This window comes from Dipodomys merriami, unplaced genomic scaffold (genome assembly GCF_024711535.1).
Source record: "Dipodomys merriami isolate MVZ:Mamm:240054 unplaced genomic scaffold, mDipMer1.0.p SCAF_35, whole genome shotgun sequence".
Lineage (NCBI taxonomy): Eukaryota > Metazoa > Chordata > Mammalia > Rodentia > Heteromyidae > Dipodomys > Dipodomys merriami.
The window spans coordinates 15,111,214-15,130,532 of record NW_027205048.1 but is presented as its reverse complement, the minus strand read 5'-3'; the positions used below and the strand labels follow the sequence as shown (position 1 = coordinate 15,130,532).

Here is a 19,319-nt window from a genome sequence, read left to right as displayed (position 1 = left end):
CTTGTGGGCTGCACGTGGAACGGTTCTCATTAGTGACCCAGTGCCATCCTGTTGTATTAAACTTTGAAACCCGTGATGCTCTACTAATGTGGAACTTTCCCAGCCACGCTGCTCTTTGGCTTTGCTGAAAGGAGACGTGGGGTCCAGAGGTAAATATTCACTGAATGGAGGAAGGACTGACATGAGGGGACACCTGGCGAAGGGGTTTGAAAGTCTCAGAAGAGGGAGGAATTGTTAAAGAACATGGCTGTGCTCATGCAAGCAATAGCCTGAGGGCCTACTGCCAAACAGTTTACAGGACATCGAGTTGTTCTCACAACAAAGACAGCTGGCCACACAGCCCACCCCCTACCTCCTCACCCCCCCAGGAACCATCACCGGGGTGCCCTCTCCCAGCAAACAGCTGCTTCCTTGTGACTGCGCTTACCACAAGCACAAAACCTTCAGGGCCTCTTTTACTAACGATCTGTCTTAAGCATAATTCAAAGGTGTGCACCAAGACCTTATTAAGGACATGGCTCTCTGATGTCTGTGATGACAGAATCCAAGGACATCCCTCTAAGTGAAATACAAATACCTTAGAGCAAGCAACACCATTAGCAGGTGAGACCTCGCAGAGCGCACAGGGCAGGCTACTCTGAAATGGGATGTGCTGAGTTTGTCACGCAGGTGTCTGGGCATGGGCACAATCATGGTTGGACCAAGAGTTTCCCCTGAGGGCATGAGGCTGGCCTCCGTCCTGCAGGTGCCTCCAGGCTCCACCATCCCTTGGCCCCAGAGACAGCCAGCTTCCCTGGGCAACGGGCTGTGTGGGGTCAGAAAGGGAGGCTGCCGGTTTTCTGTTCTCTCATCCTTGATGAACTCATGAAGTGACCACAGCAACGTCACTCTGCTTCATTCCCCTGGTCGTCAAGAGGCTGCCAAGTCTTAGTAAAAAGAAAACAACGGAGGTCAGGAGTGTCTGGCTAGGAACATTGGTCTGGAATGGAGTCATCTGATCATCCCAAGTTTGATGCAGTGTTTTTATCAACACGAGCAGATGAGAAACCTGGGAAGCCCTGAATGGCTTGTTTGTAAACTGCATTACCAGTCAACCATCCGTCCATCCTACCTGCCTCGAATCCATCCATTTATCTGCTTATATATTAAACAAACCTTTTTGTTTAGTATGTGCTCATTATGGGGGGGCCAGCTCAGAAAGTCCCTCCATCCCTAAGGATTCTAGAATTCTGCAGACATGCTCTCTGATGCTCTAGTCGTTTCTGTAAAGTGCCCCACACTGGCAAGCGCTCGCAGAGGTTCAGAATGCTGTGAGCTAAATTGCTCTGGAGATATTGAGTACCTCAGGTAGAAATGGTATGGCTAAGAGCTCAGCAAAACATCTAAAAGGCTTTTCTCCTACCCCCCCCCACTTCTTTTTTGCTAATAGCTTTCATTTGATTTATACCTTATTAGCAATTTCCAAGTTTTCTCTTTTGCTGAGCTTGTGCTTTTGCGTAAATCTTTTTTCTATTTGGTTCTCATTTATGATCCCACATTCCTGTCCAGAGAGTGGTGTTTTTAATTTTCTCAGATGGAGAGCAACTTCCTAAGCAAGTGGGTGAATTAATCACAAAAGCCAGCAGAGAGAGGGAGGCCAAGGAGCAGCGCAATGCGCTCCCATCGTCCATCACTCATGGTGGACTTTCCCAGGCTGCCCTGGGACCGCCGCAAAGCTGTGGTTCTCTTACTTTGTGGTATCCCCAAGAGAGTAGGATTGGGGATTCAGGAGAGCATGTGTCTGCACTGGGTAAATCACTGGGGCATTGGAGATATCCAAAAGTTAGAGACTTTTTTCAGGATTCTTCCTCTCGGTGCTGGGAGAGGTGTGTGGCTCATGGCGTTAGGTGACATGTCCACTTCCTCCATGAATGGCCCGCGTCCAAACACCAGCCTTCCTTCTCGCTCCTCCTTCCCCGCTACTGAGCTGGCCATTGGGTGGCAAATGCTTAAAATGCTGGTTCATGGAAGTTTGAGCCCCAAAGCTGAATCGGGGGAGGGGAATGAGCAACTGCTTTCCCGTTAAAGCCTCAGAATCAAAAAAGAATCGAGTATTGTAAGTGGCTCAAAGGAGACGACGTATCCCCTCGTACTGGGGCTGAGCCTTCGTCCCAGCATTCCGGAGTCCTCACCCTGTAAACATTAACCTGCGGCCAACACTGACAGATGGGACCCAGAGGCCTTGCGGATGCTGGCATGGAGTATGTCCCCGGTAAGCGTGTGGGCCGGCGTTTCTACTGCTTGATTCAGGTCAGAGGGGTTTTTCTTACGGCTTGTCTCATTAATTACTGAGAGCCTTGGAGGGTGTGTGTTTTATGTCTCTAGATAGTGAACATTTGAAACCTGTCTTGGAAATGACTCTGGCAAGTGCGGTATCTGGGGGTTGTTGTGGGAGAAGAGCTCAGTGGCGTCTGTCCATGAAGAACCTTCTTGTAGCCCTCTCAGCTCTCAGGGCTGAGGGCCGAGCTCAGGCATTTACAGAAGGGAACAAATATAGATGGTGTGAGCCCTCTTAGCAAAGACTCGTTAGCATAATGGCAAATGGTGTGCTCTCTAGTGTGAAAGGGGAAACAAGCAGCATGTGTATTTAAAAAAAATGAGTCTCCCAGATTCCTCTAGGTTTTGCAACATTTTTCTGTTGAGAGTTGGGGTACCAGGACCATCTTACCTGACACCCAGGGAAACTACGGAGCATTCCGACAGAGCTCCTCACAGCCCTTCTGCCTTGACACATGCAGGCAGGCCAGCGCTCATCCTGTCCTCACGGAACTTCTGCTCCAGTGCGGGGAACAGACAAAAAACCAACCAACCAGGAAATTAAACAATCACAGGTCGGGAGGAGTCAGTGAAGGATGGGAACCAAGAAGATAGAGGATGGGGGATAAGAGAGGACCAAGAGGAAGAGTGGGAAGGACAGCCAGTAAAGCGTGTGGAAGGAGAGGACCCAGCACTGCACAGGCCTCTGACGAGGCTCTGGCCTTGCTGCCAGGAGACCAGGAGCTGGGGACAGGGAATCAGATGGTGACACCGCCTGCTGCCGGCTAGAGATGAAGAGGAGCTGGGTGAGACCAGCCCTGTCCACCACAGTGGGAACCCAGGCTTTTATCTCCAGAGCCCTGGGAAAGATGGAGGTGTTTAGATTAGACAATAATGCATTTTGCAGTCTCTTGAGATTCCCTCCTTTTTAAGGGGATCATGTAGCATCTGAGCTGCATGTAGCTTGCCAAAATGAAGGGGCTTCCTATAAAAGAAAAAGGAAGCAATCACATATAAATTCCAGTTTTCTTTGAGTGAAACAAATAGGCATTTGGAAACGGAAGAGGAAGGGTCCTGAATTAGCCCAGCAGGCAGTGGCTCATACCTCAGCTGGCACACTCTCCAGTCTTAGGGAAAAGGCCCCTCCTCTCTTCATGACTTCCTTCCCCTTCCCACAGGGGGCACCTTCAGAGATGCCACCTACGATCCACAAGGACACCTGCACATTGCTGTGTGTGCATCTGGAAGGAATCACTCTCTTCTCACCATGCTAAGATGTGGGGCTTGGATCTGTTGGGGTATCGTTTAGTCCAGATTGGAAAACAGCTCCTCACCTGCTAGCAGGAGGGAGGGTAGAAAACAGTGTGTTGGGCACTGAAGATGATGTAGACTCAGAAAATAAGCAAGTGTAGCTTTGGCCTTGCCCTCCAGAAGTGCGAATAGCTCACATTAAGCTGAGGTCAGGAATAGCGTTGATACCCACATTAAACAGTCCTGCTTGAGGAGAAGCATTGCCATTCTACTTCCCTGGATGCAGGCATTCTTGCTTGCCTGAAGCCTGCTCATTCAGCTCAGGATACAGGGGTAGATGCCCCTCTTGCTGAATGGATGAACTACTGGATCTTCATGGCCTCCACTCTAGTCCCAACCCTCTCGCATCCAAAATGGTATCCGTCAGACTGGGGCTCAGGCCAGGCCTGCTGCAGGAATTGTACTGTTGGAGAAGTAGCAGCCACCAGTCAGAGAGCAAAACCACTCCTCTACTGCCAGCCCGTACCGCTTACCTGCCACAAGCCCAAGCCCGTGGAGCAGGTGCGGAAGCCAGAGACCAGGTTCTTAACTTCCTGCACCAGCACCAAAGTGGGGAGGCGGGCAATAAACCGGTGCAGTGGCAGCCTAAGAGGTACAGGATTCTGATAGAAGGTATTCTGGGGAAGACCCACGGAGCATGTCAAAGGCTCTGTGTGCAAGGCCTGGACATCACAGTGTCTCCTCTGTCAATACGTCAGTGTGCACTTCTAATAGATAAGGAGACGTGTCCAAACATGACTGTGATACCATCTCACATCTTCTAAAAAGTGAACAGAGAATAGAGGTTTGAAGGGGCAAAGGGCAGAGAAGATGCCCAGGAAAAAAATCCATCTGAACTGCTGTCCAAAGAATTGAAGAGAAATGAAGCAGGTCTCATCCTGAAAATCCTCAGCTCCAATGGCGCTAGCCAGCACTGGGTGTCTTTGAGAAAACTTGCACCTGAGAAAGCATTTCAAGGGAGTGAAAGGAGCAAACATTTTCAATAAAAACTCCCCAGAACTTTGGGCATACTAGTGGTTGATTTTTTTTATTGTTTTAAGTGATAAAACTAGGTAGTTCATACTGACGAGAATCGGCTTCCTTGAAAATCAACACAGAGCACATGTCACTGCAATTCGCCCATTTTTAAACTCTGAGAAGCTGAGATCAAAAATGCAGTGATCATTTTTTTAATTTACTAAGCTGGGATGGAAGGAAGTTACTCCTCCCTTATCAGCTCCTGATCTGAGGGTTATTTTTTTTCTTGATGAAAATATTTAATAAAAGTTAAAGTGCTTTTATAAAACAGGAATCATTATCCAAGCAGAATAGAAAACGAGGCAGTGCACCTATGAAAGGATGGTCTATTAAGACAAAAACACCACAGCATTTAATTATCCAACCGGAGTCATTTAGTTAGCTGCATGATGACACTGGCGTGAGGGAAAATGACCGTTCATCAGGAGGGATTCTGGAGCGCTGCTCAGGAAGATGATGTTCCCACTTCCTCTCCCTCTCCAGATAGGGATCACTGGAAGTTATGGGAATTTTCCTGCAATTAGTACAGTATTCAAATACTGAAGGCCCCTGCTCAGGACCTGGCAGAATTGCTCTCCTCCTTCACGGTGGACACAAAAGAGAGACTGAGGAAGGAATGCCACCTCTGTCTGGGCATTGCTCCTTGATACGCAGTCCAGTGGAGATGAACAGAGGCCACCGTCACTTTCACACTAGACAATTGCACATGTGCTGTTCTAGGTCATCGGATGGGTGGGAAGACACTGAAGCTCCAAGCGTTCCAAACTACCCAAATGGAAGGCCCAAGCCTTGCCACTGAGTTGCCTGTTCGTGTTGTTGCATGGAATTGGCCGCATTTGGGCTTCATTTGAGGACAAAGGCCTTCTCAGGACAAAGCAGAGTCCCTGTGCAACGTCTGGGAGGCAGGAGGCAGCCTTATTTTTAAGCCTCCTTCACTTTATGTCACAACAGCAGAGAACCATTTCCTGTCATTAGCTCATTAACCCAGCATTTTATTTGTGGCAGGACATGTGTGCAAGCATTACAGCTGAAATTCTCCATGTCCCTTGTGTCCCCTCTCCTGCACATGCCCTTGTGGCTTCCTCTTGTCTCTGGGAACAGCACAGAGGCTGTAGTATGAACTCAAAGGCAATATCCAGAAAGATCTGTTTGAAGCTCCATAAATTCAGGAACTTGGGTTTTGTTCCTTATGTCCTACAACAATGTCTGGCATGTAGCTAAGTTCAGTAAATTCTTTGCGACTGAAAGGGTAGGTAGATGGGTGGATGGATGGATGGATGGATGGATGGATGGATGGATGGATGGATGGACAGACAGGTGAGTGGATGGATGAGTGGATTGGATGGATGGATGGATGGATGGATGGATGGATGGATGGATGGATGGATGGATGGATGGATGGATGGATGGATGGGTAAGTGGATGGTGGATGGATGGACAGATGGATAAATAAGTGGATTGGATGGATGGATGGATGGATTGATGGATGGATGGATGGATGGATGGATGGGTGAATGGATGAGTGGATGGATGAGTAGATAGGTGGATGGATGGATAAGTAGGTGGATAGATTAAAAACAGCTAGTAATTACAGCACTATCAGATACATGAACAGTGAGACTTCCTCTTTATATTTTATGTAATGGTTAAACTTCAGGGAAGAGAACACTGAGCCTCCAGTTTGCATAATTGTTCTTTTCATTTTTAACATACTTCACACCATTGTCCAGTGGGGCTTAGAGTCGCTTACAAGAACAGATACAATAAAATCAATAGGAAAAAATGAAAAACAAACAAAAGTAAGAGCTGGGAAAGCCCAGATGAGCGGAAAACTGAGTCTCTGGGGTACCAGCTGCATGGAGAGCATGTAGCAGATTTCGGCCCTGGCTGGGCGCCTCCAGCTCTCTGCTGTTCTCACCTTATAAGTCACGCTGGATACAACGTGTCATTGCAGGAAAGCACTGCAGAGTCAGCAGAAAGAACTTGTGCTGGAGTGGGGGAGAATCCTGTTATCTCATTAACCGCAAGAGCTGTTTGCTTTGCCCCTAGCCCAGGCCCAGGCCAGCCCCACAGCCAGAAGCCTTTCCCTTTAACAAGGCTGAGCGCCCATCTGACACATGGCTCTGACCCACGCAAGTCCCTTCCCCGTTGACATTGCATCCCTGCTCTTGAGTTCTTGGCCCTTCTGGATGGGGGGAGGGAGGGTGTCATGTGGAGGAGCAGCATCTGAGTACAGATATGAAAAGATCTCTGTGGAAACATCCAGAAACTTCCTATGCATGTCGCAACTGACCAGAGCCCAGTTGTCATCTTTCTTTAAACTTCTTTAAAAACTTCTGGGAAATGATATTTTTACTTTAATTGGTTTCCAGGGAGGAGGAGCAGAGGTGAAAGTTCACATCAAGATCATAAATTGGGGGGGGATCATAAATTGGGGTGTGCGGCAGATGGTGACATGCTGGGTCCAGGTGTTTGCTATTAACCGCTGAAATGGCCTACTGCAGAGTTCTGGCCACTCACTGCTCGCTTGGTAGCTTCCGTAGCCTACTGGGACCCAGCTGTTTGTCCCACTGGGTCAGTAGCCTGTCCTGATGTAGTCACGTGTATTCCTGGGAGGAACTTGAGGGTGTATGGCCCATGAGGTTCACTGGGAGTCCTTTTAATCCTTGGAGCCAGGTTCTCAGAGTTGGCTCCAGAGCGCCCTCAGGTGGTGGGGTGTGTGGAGTCAGGTCTACATCCTTCACACCAACGAGTCATGCTGCTGTTTAGACAAATGGCTTCTGTTTCCCCTGCCAATGGTTCACATCCCCCTCAGATGTGTATGAGCTGACATGTGCTTGACTTCGGGTGAGCTGCATACACCTCCAGACCTGGCCTTTGCTTGTTATTACGTGAAATGCTTTGAGGGAAGCTCTTTAAGCTGAGGTGCCCTTGGGATAGAGATCAGACCTCAGATTTGCTCTTATTTGAGCTGGTTCCAGGGCACCCCAAGGCGCTTGGGCAGCTGCCTACCTTACGTTCCCAAACTGATGCTTCTGCTCCCAGCACTGGCCCTGTCTGAGGCTGCTCCAAGGCCTGTGAACCTGGGGAGAGAGCCTGACAGCACTCAGGGCCACTAGGTTGCATGAGGTCTGGGTGTATACTTCCGATTTTGGAACCCCATGACATCGGTAAGGTACCTTGTCTATCCAAGCCTCAGGTCCCTCAGCTGTGACGGAGGGGTGGTCTAATCTCACCCACAGAGTGTTGAGAAGAGGCAGTGTCCTCTGAGATCTTGATTCACTCAACAAGTAGTCATTGCTGCCAGCACCTATGCTCATGATCTCTGACGTGCACGGGGAGAGAAATCGAAGACCTCTGGACTGCCCTGCGTCTGCCACACCACAGAAGGCAAGCCGGTCAGTCTCCCAGGGGTGCAAACCCCCCCTCCCCCTGCCAGGCATCACAGTCTGCTGGTTCGGGTCAGTTCTGCGTATAGGGATGGAATGTTTTTGTTCACAGGCAGAATTGTGAAAAGACCTAAAGGTATTTGTGATGATGGCAGCCCTAAAATCTTTAGTTCAAAACCTGGCAGCACAGATGGCAGGCCCCGCACCCCCAGGAGCTTGTGTGCCCTCTCTCTCACTGTAAGAGGACCTCGCTCCCACCAGGAAGAAGAGGGGGTGGGGCTTGCACCCCTGTAGGGGGCTGGGAAGAAATAGGATGAGCTCCACACTGTGGTGGACTGAGTGAAACTTAAACAACCCATCCTGCTGGTGGTAGATGTGTGCTCTGTAGACTGCACCCTGAGCTTGGTAGCCACAGCCAGCCAACCCTGAGCTCTGTGCCAGGCCTCCACTTGGGAAGTGGAAAGACACCAGCAATATGAGGAAGGCACTCAGGGGAGATTAGCTTTGGGGGAAAACATTTGGGGGAATAAAACAAAACTGCCTGCAGGTAACAGCCATCACCAGAGAAGCGTGTTCCTGAGCTTCATGTGTGGCTGTTTCCGCTCTTGGGTCTTGTGTTCTTTGTTGAGCTAGAAACAAACAAACAAACAAACAAACCTGGCTCTCTGGAATGGAGCAGGACCTTTGGTTGTGTAACACCATTTGTGGACTAACTTGCTCTTTTCCCATCTTGACCGTTCCTTCGCCTTCATGGACCACATTGCTCTTAAGCACCATTGTCATTGTTCTTTAGTTCATCTGTCTGTGCTTGGCAGTACTTGAGTTTGAACTCGGGGCTTTGTGCTTGAGAGGCAAGGGCCTTACCTCTAAGCCACACCTCTCTAGCCCTTTCTTGAGCTTCTTAATTTGAGATAGGATCCCTGTTTTTGCCCAAGCTGGTCTGGAACTTCCATCTTCTTCAGCCCTGCCTTCTGAGTAGTTAGATTACAGGTATGAGCTGCCCACTACCCCCCCCCCATCTCCTCCCATCCTCTGTACTTGGGTTTTTATAGTGTAAAGATGGCGACTTTGGGGCTGTGGTTCTAATGTGTTCTGCTCCATACTGGAGCTGTTCTTAAGTCCAAGAACATAAAAGACTGAAGAAGACAGCTTTTCTCTCCGAACTCTGGTGGCTGGCATCTCAACAGAGCTAAGAGCTTCGCAGACTCTCAGGTTCACAGTTGAAGCTCTGGTGTCCACATCCTCAGAGAGAGAGGAGCTGCGATCCCCACTTGAGATGTGAAAACGGAGCTAAGTGCAGCACAGATAGAAGAGGCATCTAGAAGGTTCTTCCCACACACACACACTCTCTGTGCCACATGCCCAGGTAAGGAGGGCTGCCAGGGCTGCTCCATCTGTGACTTCAATCTCCCATTTTGGTTTGTAACAAGAACTAGTGGGAAGCTGAAGGTCAGCAACTGGATTTCCCAGACCAAGACACTCTTAGCATCTAGTCATTTCTCAGCTGTGAATTTGGAGCTTTCCCAGTTGATTAAAGGAGGTAAAAACCTAGGTGACCCTGCCCTGGTTTTCTACAAGCCAGCTTTCCATGTTACTTTGTTGAGTCCACCCCAGCTGTTCTTGAACTACTCCATTCCCCTTCCTCCATCACTCCAGGCAGCCCAAGTCCAGAGTCAGGGGACTGAAGCTCACACACACTAACTAAAAAGGCCCTGGAGAGAGCAGAACTCGAGCCTGCGGCCCTTCAATCCAGCCTGATTACAGATGCTTTGCCTGCCTAATGTCCAACAAGAAAAGCAGTGGTCCTGGAATCCTTTCCAGAGAGCCTTTGCACATCATATAAATCCCCAACTTCTGTCAGGGTTGATAACTTGGCTTCGTGTGGTTCTTCCCCAAGAACATAGCTTTGAATGCACGGTAGGTTCCTACAAAAAAAGAACATCCTCACTGCAGATTTGTTCAAGAAAAAGTAACTTCTAAACATGTCCATCTAGCAATTTTGAGACAGCTAGACCAGTTGGAGTTGGAGGCATGACTCAGTTGGTAGAGTGCTAGCCACTGAGTGAAAGCATCAGGTCTAGAGTTCAAGTACCAGTCTCAGGCCAAAAAAAAAAAAAATCAAAGAGAGCTAGACTTAGGGGAGCAGCCCTGTTGGCCTCCTCCTTGTAAAAGTTGTGGGTTCACCCCACCCCGTCCAACCACCCAGCTTTCTATTTCCATTTCTAACCTTGCCATCAGCACAGTAGACTTGTCCCAGACATTCCTGGTAGTTAAGTATTAGAGAAAAGGACAAAAGTGACTCACAAAAGAGGTCACCGTATTTCAGAGCATATTTCTGCTTTGAATTTGTCTTGGGGCTCATCCTCTTCAAGGTACATCTCCTTGGCCTTGCTGTCTGACTTCCTTTCCTTCCTGACCTGTATTCCTCTCCACTGTCTGTCTGCTCATGGTGTTTTCTGTGCCCTTCTGCTACAAAGCGAGAGCAAGTTTGGTGCCTCATTAGTGTTGACTAAATCTTTTCAGAACCATTGTATGCTGAGGGACAGGCTGCTCTGTGTGTCTTCCTCTACATGCTCAAAGTGGGTTCGGGGATAGTGTATCAGAGTAAGTCACCACCGTCCTGCAGCAAGAGGTCAGGACTCAGAAAACATTATCGTCCCATCTCCATCTTTCAGCAAAAGAGCATTCATGGTCTGGGGTGTAGCTCAGAAGAACGTCTGCCTGGCATGCATGAGACCCCAGGTTCAGTTCTCAGCACTACCAAAAAAAAAGTGTATTTTTCATCCTCAGGTAGAAGTGAGGGAGTGCTGATGGGCCCTCCGAGAGGAGCAGGGGTGCAGTGCGTGGGGAAGGGCTGTGCATCCCTGAGAAAGTCAAGCAGGCTCTGGGCTGCAGGGGGAGAAGCCTCAAGCCGTGGACAGCCATCCCGGGGAATTGTCTTCATGCCTGTGGTGTCCTAGCCAACCCAGGCTGTGTGATGCAGGCCCTCTCTGTGCTGTGCCTGCGCCCCCCTGAGCAAGGACCTGGCAGAGTCGGTGGATTTGCTGAGACGTTTCCTAGCAGCTGAGGAAGACGTTGCTCCTTGTGATTTAAACAGGAGCAGGTTGGGGACCTGATACCCTCTCATCCTTCCTGTGTGATGAATAAATCCATGTGCCCTGGGTGAATAATATTCACCACAATTCTAAATGGGGGATTTTTAAAAGCACTTAGGGTTTATCCTTCATCAGAATAAGAAGAGGCTAAAGCAAATAGAAATTTATTGTTACATAGACCAGTCCACTTCCATCTGACAAAACCTAGTTCATAGAGAAAGATGCTTTGTGCCAAAGGCAATCTGTTCTTTCCTCCCAAAACTCTGCCCTTTAGTTCCTGGACTAAAACCTGACCTCGTTTGTATATTTCTGTTCGTTCTCTTCAAGGTCAACCCTTCCCTGAAAACAAAAGCCAGGCGTCGGTGGCTCACACCTATAATCCTTGGCTGAGCTCTGACGATCATGGTTTGAAAACAGCCTGGACAGAAAAAGTCCATGGGAGACTCTTATCTCTAATTTATCACTCAAAAACAGGAAGTAGAGCTGTGGCTCAGAGTGGTAGAATGCTAGCCTTGAGCAAAAGAGCTCAGGGACAGCACCCAGGCCCTGAGTTCAAGCCCTACAACCAACAACAATTTGTTTTTAAGTATGCATTATTTGGAAGACACTGGCATGGAAGAAACTTGTCCAAGCTTGATGAATGGTGTGGCCTCGTCCTTCTGTGAAAATGTTGTTCCTTTGTGGAACAGCCTGCTTCAAAACAGCCTTTCTTCGAACCTTTCGAACCTTTCTAAAGTACTATCAATCTTCCTCGGAGTCCTTTCTGGGATATGCTACTAACCCCTCAGGCCTTTCCTAATGGACTTGAACATTGTCTAGAGATCTGGTCTCTTCCAGGATGAGCTGATCCAGGTTTATCATCACAGCAGCAACCTGCACATGATTGAGTGAGAAAGAGGTTCCTGGATCAAGCCACACACACACAAGTGCATCCTAGGAACTCACACGGGGACATTGAACCTACACCATTATGAAGCTTGTTCCTTTACATTGCAATTCCTAAGTAATGTACCAGTCTCTTCCATGCAAAGCCTTTCTAAATAGAAAATTACACTCTGTAATTGGTGGTGGCTGTTCAGCCTCATTTTGATACCAGGAATAATCAATCTGTCTGCCAAGGAAAGGTATAAAGATTACAAAAGGAACTTGGTTCCCGTACAACCAGTCAGTCTCATGTATTGCCTTTACCTCCAACAGAGCAAGACTTTCTTCACTAATTGATGTGTGGATTCATACTGTATTTCGCAGTTCATAGCCTGAGATTGATAGAAAGCACTTTGGGGCCATGGAGCAGTGTCACTCGGTTTGACTGTAGAAACCATCACCACCTTGAGACTTTGCCAAACGCAGCCATTATGGGTCAGACTAGTCATCTTAGGGAAAAGTAGCAACTTGTGTTGGTTTGGCCAAATGATTGACACTCAATTACGAAGTCCTGTAAATGTGTCCGTGGGGAGCTTTGCTGGGGCCCGCTTCCTCTCTGGGTGATCAAACCTCCGGGCTCCTGGCATGCCTCTCCTATGGCCCTTGTTGCCTTAAGACATGGGAAGATGTGTTTGCTAAAGAGAATGGCTAACAATATTAGTTAGGTATTTGTTGGTAAAAACAAACCACTTGATGCTGGCTAGCACATGAAGAGAAGACATTTATTTAGGCCATAGTTATGGAGACCCAATGGCAAGATGGCAGCCTCTGTTCCCAGGGCCTCATAGCCGGTGGGAACAAAGTGGCAGGAATGTGTATAGAGAGAGATTGCATGGTAAGACAGGAAGCAAGCAGGAGAGACTCAGAGCCAGCTTGCTCTTTGCTGCTTTTGTTTGTTTGTTTCTTTTTCCAGTCCTGGGGCTTGAGCTCAGGGTCTGGGCGCTGCCCTGAGCTTCTTTGCTCAAGGCTAGCAGCACTCTACCACTTGAGCCGCAGCACCACGTCTTACTTTTTCTGTGTATGTGGTCCTGAGGAATCGAACCCAGGGCTTTATGCATGCTAGGCAAGCACTCTTCCACTAAGCCACCTTTCCAGTCCCCAACTTGCTCTTTGGATAACACCTCCCTCTCACAGGAATTAAGCAGGAGCCCTCAAGAACTACAAGGCAACCATGGGTTAGGTAACTATGACCCAACTACCTTCCTCTAGGCTTCCCTTGTTATAGGCCGATATATCACGTCCCAATATCCATGCACTGGGGACCAATCTCCCAGCATAGACCTGTGGGGACGCATTCAAACCACACCACACCCAGTCACTGCTGCCAGAGAAGCCCTGTCTTGCCACTGCACACCAGATTAGAACTGTGTTTCTTTTGCTTATGACATGCTGGGGTCGAGGCTGCAGCCAGTTCTCCTCACATAGCAAGTCCGAAGCAGCTACCATGTCTGAGTCCTTTATCTCCTGGAGTTTCCTGATCTCAGCTGGCAGAAAGAGCAAGAAGGACTCGGCAGGGACAAACGCTTCAACAGCACAGGCCCACACAGATCCGTGTCATTCTCCCCGTGTTCCATCATCGGGGATTAGTCACAGGCCCTCCCAGGTGCAAGGCCCTGCAAAACGCTAGGCCGGGCAGAGAGAAGAGCAGGGCGTGCTGGGGCAATGGTGGATTCTGCCATACCCCCGTGGAGTCCTGGAATTCAGAGGCAAGAGCATTTCTGGTCCATCTCCATTCTCTCCCAGCCCCACTGGCAGCTCCACCTTCAGAGCACCGAGTGCTGCCGCCAGCTGTGCCCGACTTCCATTCCCAGAACCACGAGACGGGTCAGGGTATCCTTTCCTTCTGGACATTGATCAACAATGATCATGTTGTGTTGTTTTAAACTTCAGCTAGGAATTCACCTCCTGTTGTATCAGTTCCATCAGGACTATCAGTGAGGTCTTTTGATGAGATTGTCTAAAGCCATTGATTTGAAAGCCGTTGGTAGTTTCTTTGCTAACACCGCTTCCTGGGCGATGATGCACGGTACAGGATGCGGGAATGAGTGTCACTCTGTCTGAATGTGCCTGATCTAGTGCTGAACATCTGGGCAGGTGCTGCCAGCAGGAGGCACCGGTCACAGGGGGCCCAGGCAGGCAAGGCCGTGCCACATGCTGATGACTCTCTGGGGATCTGCCTCCCAGGTTCCCGTTTCCCATGGTGTTCAGCAGCTGCAGCAGGAAGGACCTGGAGACCAGCCTGGACAAAGGCATGGGGGTATGCCTCTTCAACCTGCCGGAAATCAAGCAAGCCTTCGGGGGCCGGAAGTGTGGGAATGGATATGTTGAAGAGGGAGAGGAATGTGACTGTGGGGAGCCGGAGGTAAGGAAGCTGTTTCCGGTACATTCATTGTATGTCCTTGGCTGGGCGAAGAAGCGGGAACTTGGAGAAAGTGGCATCAGAATGAACATGCTAGAGAGCCGGGGTGGAAAAGTCCTACATGGCCATCTTCAGCCAAGCCCGTTGCACTTGGGTGGCTTTCCTGAATGTTAACTAGTGCCCAGAATAAGTCGTATGATTTTGTTTAAATAGATAAAGAACCTTCTCTATTGAAGGGTGTGATATTCCCAGTAAGATAAAGACAAGAACAATAAAAAAGCATTTAGCTCTGAGTTTGACAGAGAAGAAAGCCTTGGCATTCATTCTAGCTTCAAAGAGCCAATATGCACCATTTCTTCCTCTTTGTAAAGCACACTACTAAAGGGGAATTTGAATTAGCAGCACTCATTTTCAGCAAAGAACTTCCTGTCAAGTTGAAATTCTGCTGCAGCCTCCTCTGCGTGCACGGCCTGAGGCTGGGGTGTTTCTGCCTCTCGGCTTGTTAGCTTCCAGAAGCAATGAGCAAAAGCAGCAGAAGTGTTCATCCGGCACAGAGCTCATTTAACCCTGCTTCCCAGTCATTTTGAGGAAAATTTCTTGTTTGTGTACAGCCCAAGATAAAGCTAATCAACATTAAAAAGTCTAACAGCTACTTTTTAATCTCTGATTCGTGGCAAGAAAGGAAAGGGAAAGAGAGGATGCAGAGACCTCCTAGTAAAGCAAGGGCCCCCTCAAAGCTTAGGGGAGGTTGTGCTGAGAATAAATCAAAGCAAGAGGTTTGCAGAGCAAGCAGGCTGTGTGTGGGATTCCCTCCCTTGGAGCTAATGCAAGCCAAAATGGTAGACAGCGTTCAAGACAGGCAAAGCTACACGCACAGATGGGCTTAGTGAGCGCTCAGGAGGAGTTGTTTGGAGGAATGCTCTGAAAGGGGGTCTCGGGGTTGGGAGGGAAACTGCTGAGACAGAGCACCCCAAGCATCACTAATCAACATCTTTCACGGTCAGCCTTGGTCTGACAGCTCTGGGAGTAGCTGAGTGTAGAGGGCGAGGGGAGGCATGGGTGTGACAGTTGAGTATCATCAACAATGAGGCCGTGGGCTGCAGTGGCGGCGGCTCGTGCCGCTTCTGGTGGGCGGTGCGGTTGCTCGGTAGGCGCACGTCTGGTCACACTGTGGCAGAGCCTCTGTAGCGTCATGAAGGGAAATGTGAGACTGTCACGGGAAGCGACTAGCTTAGGTTACCCATATTTCTGAAAAGAAGCCATGTGGATTTCATAGGACTTGTGATGCTTTATGAAGGATAAGAAGCCAGGTCTTCCTGGAATCATGGACTCTCGGGTTTGAGACAACTCCATGCAACCAGGCATTATCTCCACCAGCATCATTATCACTACCGTCACCACTACCATCACCACCATCATCGCCATCACCACTATCGTCATTACCATTATCACCACCACCACCACCATGACCACCACCATCGTTCCACCACTACCATCATCCCACCTGAATATCATACCACTTCCACCACCAATAACACCATCCACACCAACATCGTCACCACCAGCGCCACAATCGTCACCACTGATACCACCCCATCGCCACCCACCAAACCCACATCCCTGCTACCCCCACCACCACAGTTCAGTCACCACACCACCATTATCATCACCGCTACCACCATGCCAGCTTATGCCTTGGTACCGAACACTTGCCAGTCCCATTTTTATCTCCATGAAGGCGTCGTGCCGTCTAAAGTCTCTCCGGGTAGTGCAGTGCTCTGCAGGGCTGCTTCGCTTACTACTCCTCCTAGGAGAGAGCCAAATTCTCCTTCTGTAGGGTCTTTACATGGCATATGGTGCATTCTCGAGATTTTAAAAGAACTCTCCTCCCCCTCTTCCAAACCTCTTCTTCCCAAGAAATGTTTTAAAGTCACCAGGAGCCTTTTTTCTCCTCCTCACTTTTTATTTATATGTTTTACATTTTACTTCTCACAGTTCAAGCTTTTCCAGATCCTAGCAGTGTAAGAGCCCATTTCCGGTTTCCAAACTGCTTCGCACAGACTTGCAGTCAGACTTGTTATCAGAGCTCTTTCCCCTTCCCCAGTGCCCAGAGCCCGCAGATATTCCTTCTACTGTTTATGGGAGCGACGGCTGTGCTCTCTGGCCTGCTCTGGTCCCAGTGTGTTCCACCACCGGGGAACCGGTGAGCAGGCGAGTCACGATGACCTCCCCCAGCACACAGCTGGACCCGGCCCCTGCCGCCCTGCTCCCAGAAACCATCTCCATCGCAGCACGCTTATTCCAACCAGCTCTCGGTGACTAAGGATCTATGTCTGCTATCTACAGCCAGAGAATGACAATTAGGGCCTTGCAGAGGATTCTCTAATGGTTTCATTAGTCTTTCTTCTTCAGAGCCTTAGTATTCATTGGCTATGTTGCTGCCCTATTGACTACTAAAATAATAAATGTATCAACATTAAGAGGATTTGTCTCTTCTGAGAAATGTGGTGTTGCAGAAGGAATAGATATGGGGTCGTTAAACGGCTCGCGGCACAGCCCTCTGGTACAAGCCTTGGATTTATGTCAGTGTAAGGCTATCCTGGCACCTCGCTCCCTCTCCCCGCTAACAGGGCTGGGAGAGCAGCCTTATCTCCTTCTTTAAAGTCAGTAGGATGCCAGTAGCTTGCACACATCTTTTAAACTTGCTTATTCTCACATTATCAATCCCCTTTGAAGTCAAAGGCATTCTACTTTGGCTGCATTTTCATTAAGGCCACTGCTTCTGTTCATCGGTGATCTGGCAGGGAGGACTCCTAAGAGGTCTTAGGATGAAGATGGCTGATGGCTGATTTAACACAGTGTTTCAAGGAAATCTCTAACTTGCTAAATGTATCATTAGCAGAGCCATTTAAACCATAAGAAGCCAAGCACCATGTCTGTACATATGAAGACATTCATTGGGAATGCAATAAATGAGCTTCAAAAAAAGAAGTTTCTAAACTTTCCGGGAAATGTAAAGTCTATAAGCTAGAAACCCTTACTGTCATGAAAGTTTCAGCTCTGACTTCTGGTTGGCAGTTTTATCTTACTGTATATATTTCACATTCCAGATGTTTATAAAGCCCTCAAACAAATTTAAAAGCTTAATAGCGTTGGAATTCACTAGGATAAGAGTAAATGATAAACAATGATTGCGTAATTCATTGAGCTTCCCAGACAATACAGTGAAGGTATCTTGGGCTAGCCTCAATCTTCCTGACTGCTGACAAAACTTATTAATAGCATTTATGATGTCCATGGTAGATTCATACATAAAAGATGATCATTTTCAGGAGTAAACTATTATATTGTTAAACTTGCATATAATTAGCTTCTCCCTAGCCAGTAGTACATAAATTCTTCTGAGCACATTGTAGACTGGATAAGAGAACACTGACAATTTGAGTAGGATTAAAGACTTTATGGTCTGTTCCATCCTCTGATAATTACAGCATCTTCTAAAATGTGGAAACACCGAGTTACTGGAATGTTCTAAAGTTCACAGGCTTCATAAACTCACTGCATAAATGGGGCAGGCCTTCTGTTGAGAACTAGCAAAAGCTGTCAATGCCCTGTTTCTTTTGGTTGGAAAAGCAGCAAGGGTACTTACAAAGTTTAGCCTACTAAACAGCTTTCTTTCTGTGTTTTGTTTCAGTTAGGACCATGCATTTATATTTGATCTCCTTAGAGTCCTTGAAAATCTAGGCCCCAGCCCTAGCCACCTTCTTTCCTCTCAGTGGTTCTAATAACCAGTCCCCAACCAGAATATGCTAGACCTACAGCCTGCCTGTATTGGTGAGATTGCAGGAAATGGGGAATCAAGAATAGTTGGTTTGAAGCCAGGCAGTGGTGCCTCACACCTGTAATCCTAGCTACTCAGGAGGCTGAGGTCTGAGGATCGAGGTTCAAAGCCAGCCCGGGCAGGAAAATCCATGAGACTCTTATCTCCACTTAATCATAGAAAAAGCCAGAAGTGGCGTTGCAGCGCAAATGCTAGTCTTGAGCACAGTGAGCTAAGGGACAGCACCCAGGCCCAGAGTTCAAGGCCCAGGACCAACAAAAAATAAGAAGAAGTTGGTTTGACTTTGTTTCTTGTCATCCTATAATCCTATATTAGACGTGGTCCTGTGGGTGTATATGTGAGTAGGGGGAAAGGAAAGGTGCTGAGGCTAAGAACCAAACCTAGGGCCTGATTCATGCGAAGCAACTGCTCTAGCACTGACTCCAGCACCTATGAAAAAGGCTCATTTAAAAAAAAGAAAAAAGAAAGAAACATTGTACATATCCATGTGTCTTTGTGATTATATCTATCAGCTAGCCTTGTTCACCAAAGAGCCATGCCTCCATCCTGGAATGGTGCTGGTTAATTGGAGATGAAGTCTTGCAGACTTTTCTATCCTGGCTGGAGTCAAACTGAGATTCTTCAGGTCTCAGCCTCCTGGGTAGCTAGGGTCACTGGCCATATGTATTCGTGAGGAGTAATTTCAAAGTCTTCTGCTGATCCTGATGTAGCTCACTGGAGTAAGCCCTGCATGGAGGTTTCTCTAGGAGCCCCACTGGGCTGCTGGCCACCAGGGCTTCCTGGATGCAGCCTGCCCTCCCAACTTCTTCCCCTCCCATGCAGGGCAATGGAGTGCTAGCAACTTCTCCCAAAGATGCACAGAGCCACATAAATTCCTGGCTCTCCTACAGATGAAAATGACCTTTGGGTTGGGAGAAATGGTGACAAACAATGGAAAGATGACACAGGTCAAGATGCATTGTACTCATAAATGGACATGTTGAATTCAAACACCTTTGTGCAACTACTTAAAGATGATGATTTAAAGAAAGGAGTCAGGCCCTCTGATTCTTTGGCAGTCATTTAAGGAGTGCTCTGTAGAACCCTGT

General features: G+C 48.3%; 1 protein-coding gene across 1 annotated transcript in view; it reads left to right on the top strand.

Moving 5' to 3' along the window:
* LOC138803857 (disintegrin and metalloproteinase domain-containing protein 12-like) overlaps positions 1-19,319 on the top strand; it is a 274,347-nt gene that overhangs the window by 214,195 nt on the left and 40,833 nt on the right. The window contains exon 12 of the mRNA XM_069987927.1: positions 14,216-14,393. Within this exon, the coding sequence (XP_069844028.1) occupies positions 14,216-14,393 (178 nt within the window). The remainder of the gene's footprint in view (positions 1-14,215; positions 14,394-19,319) is intronic.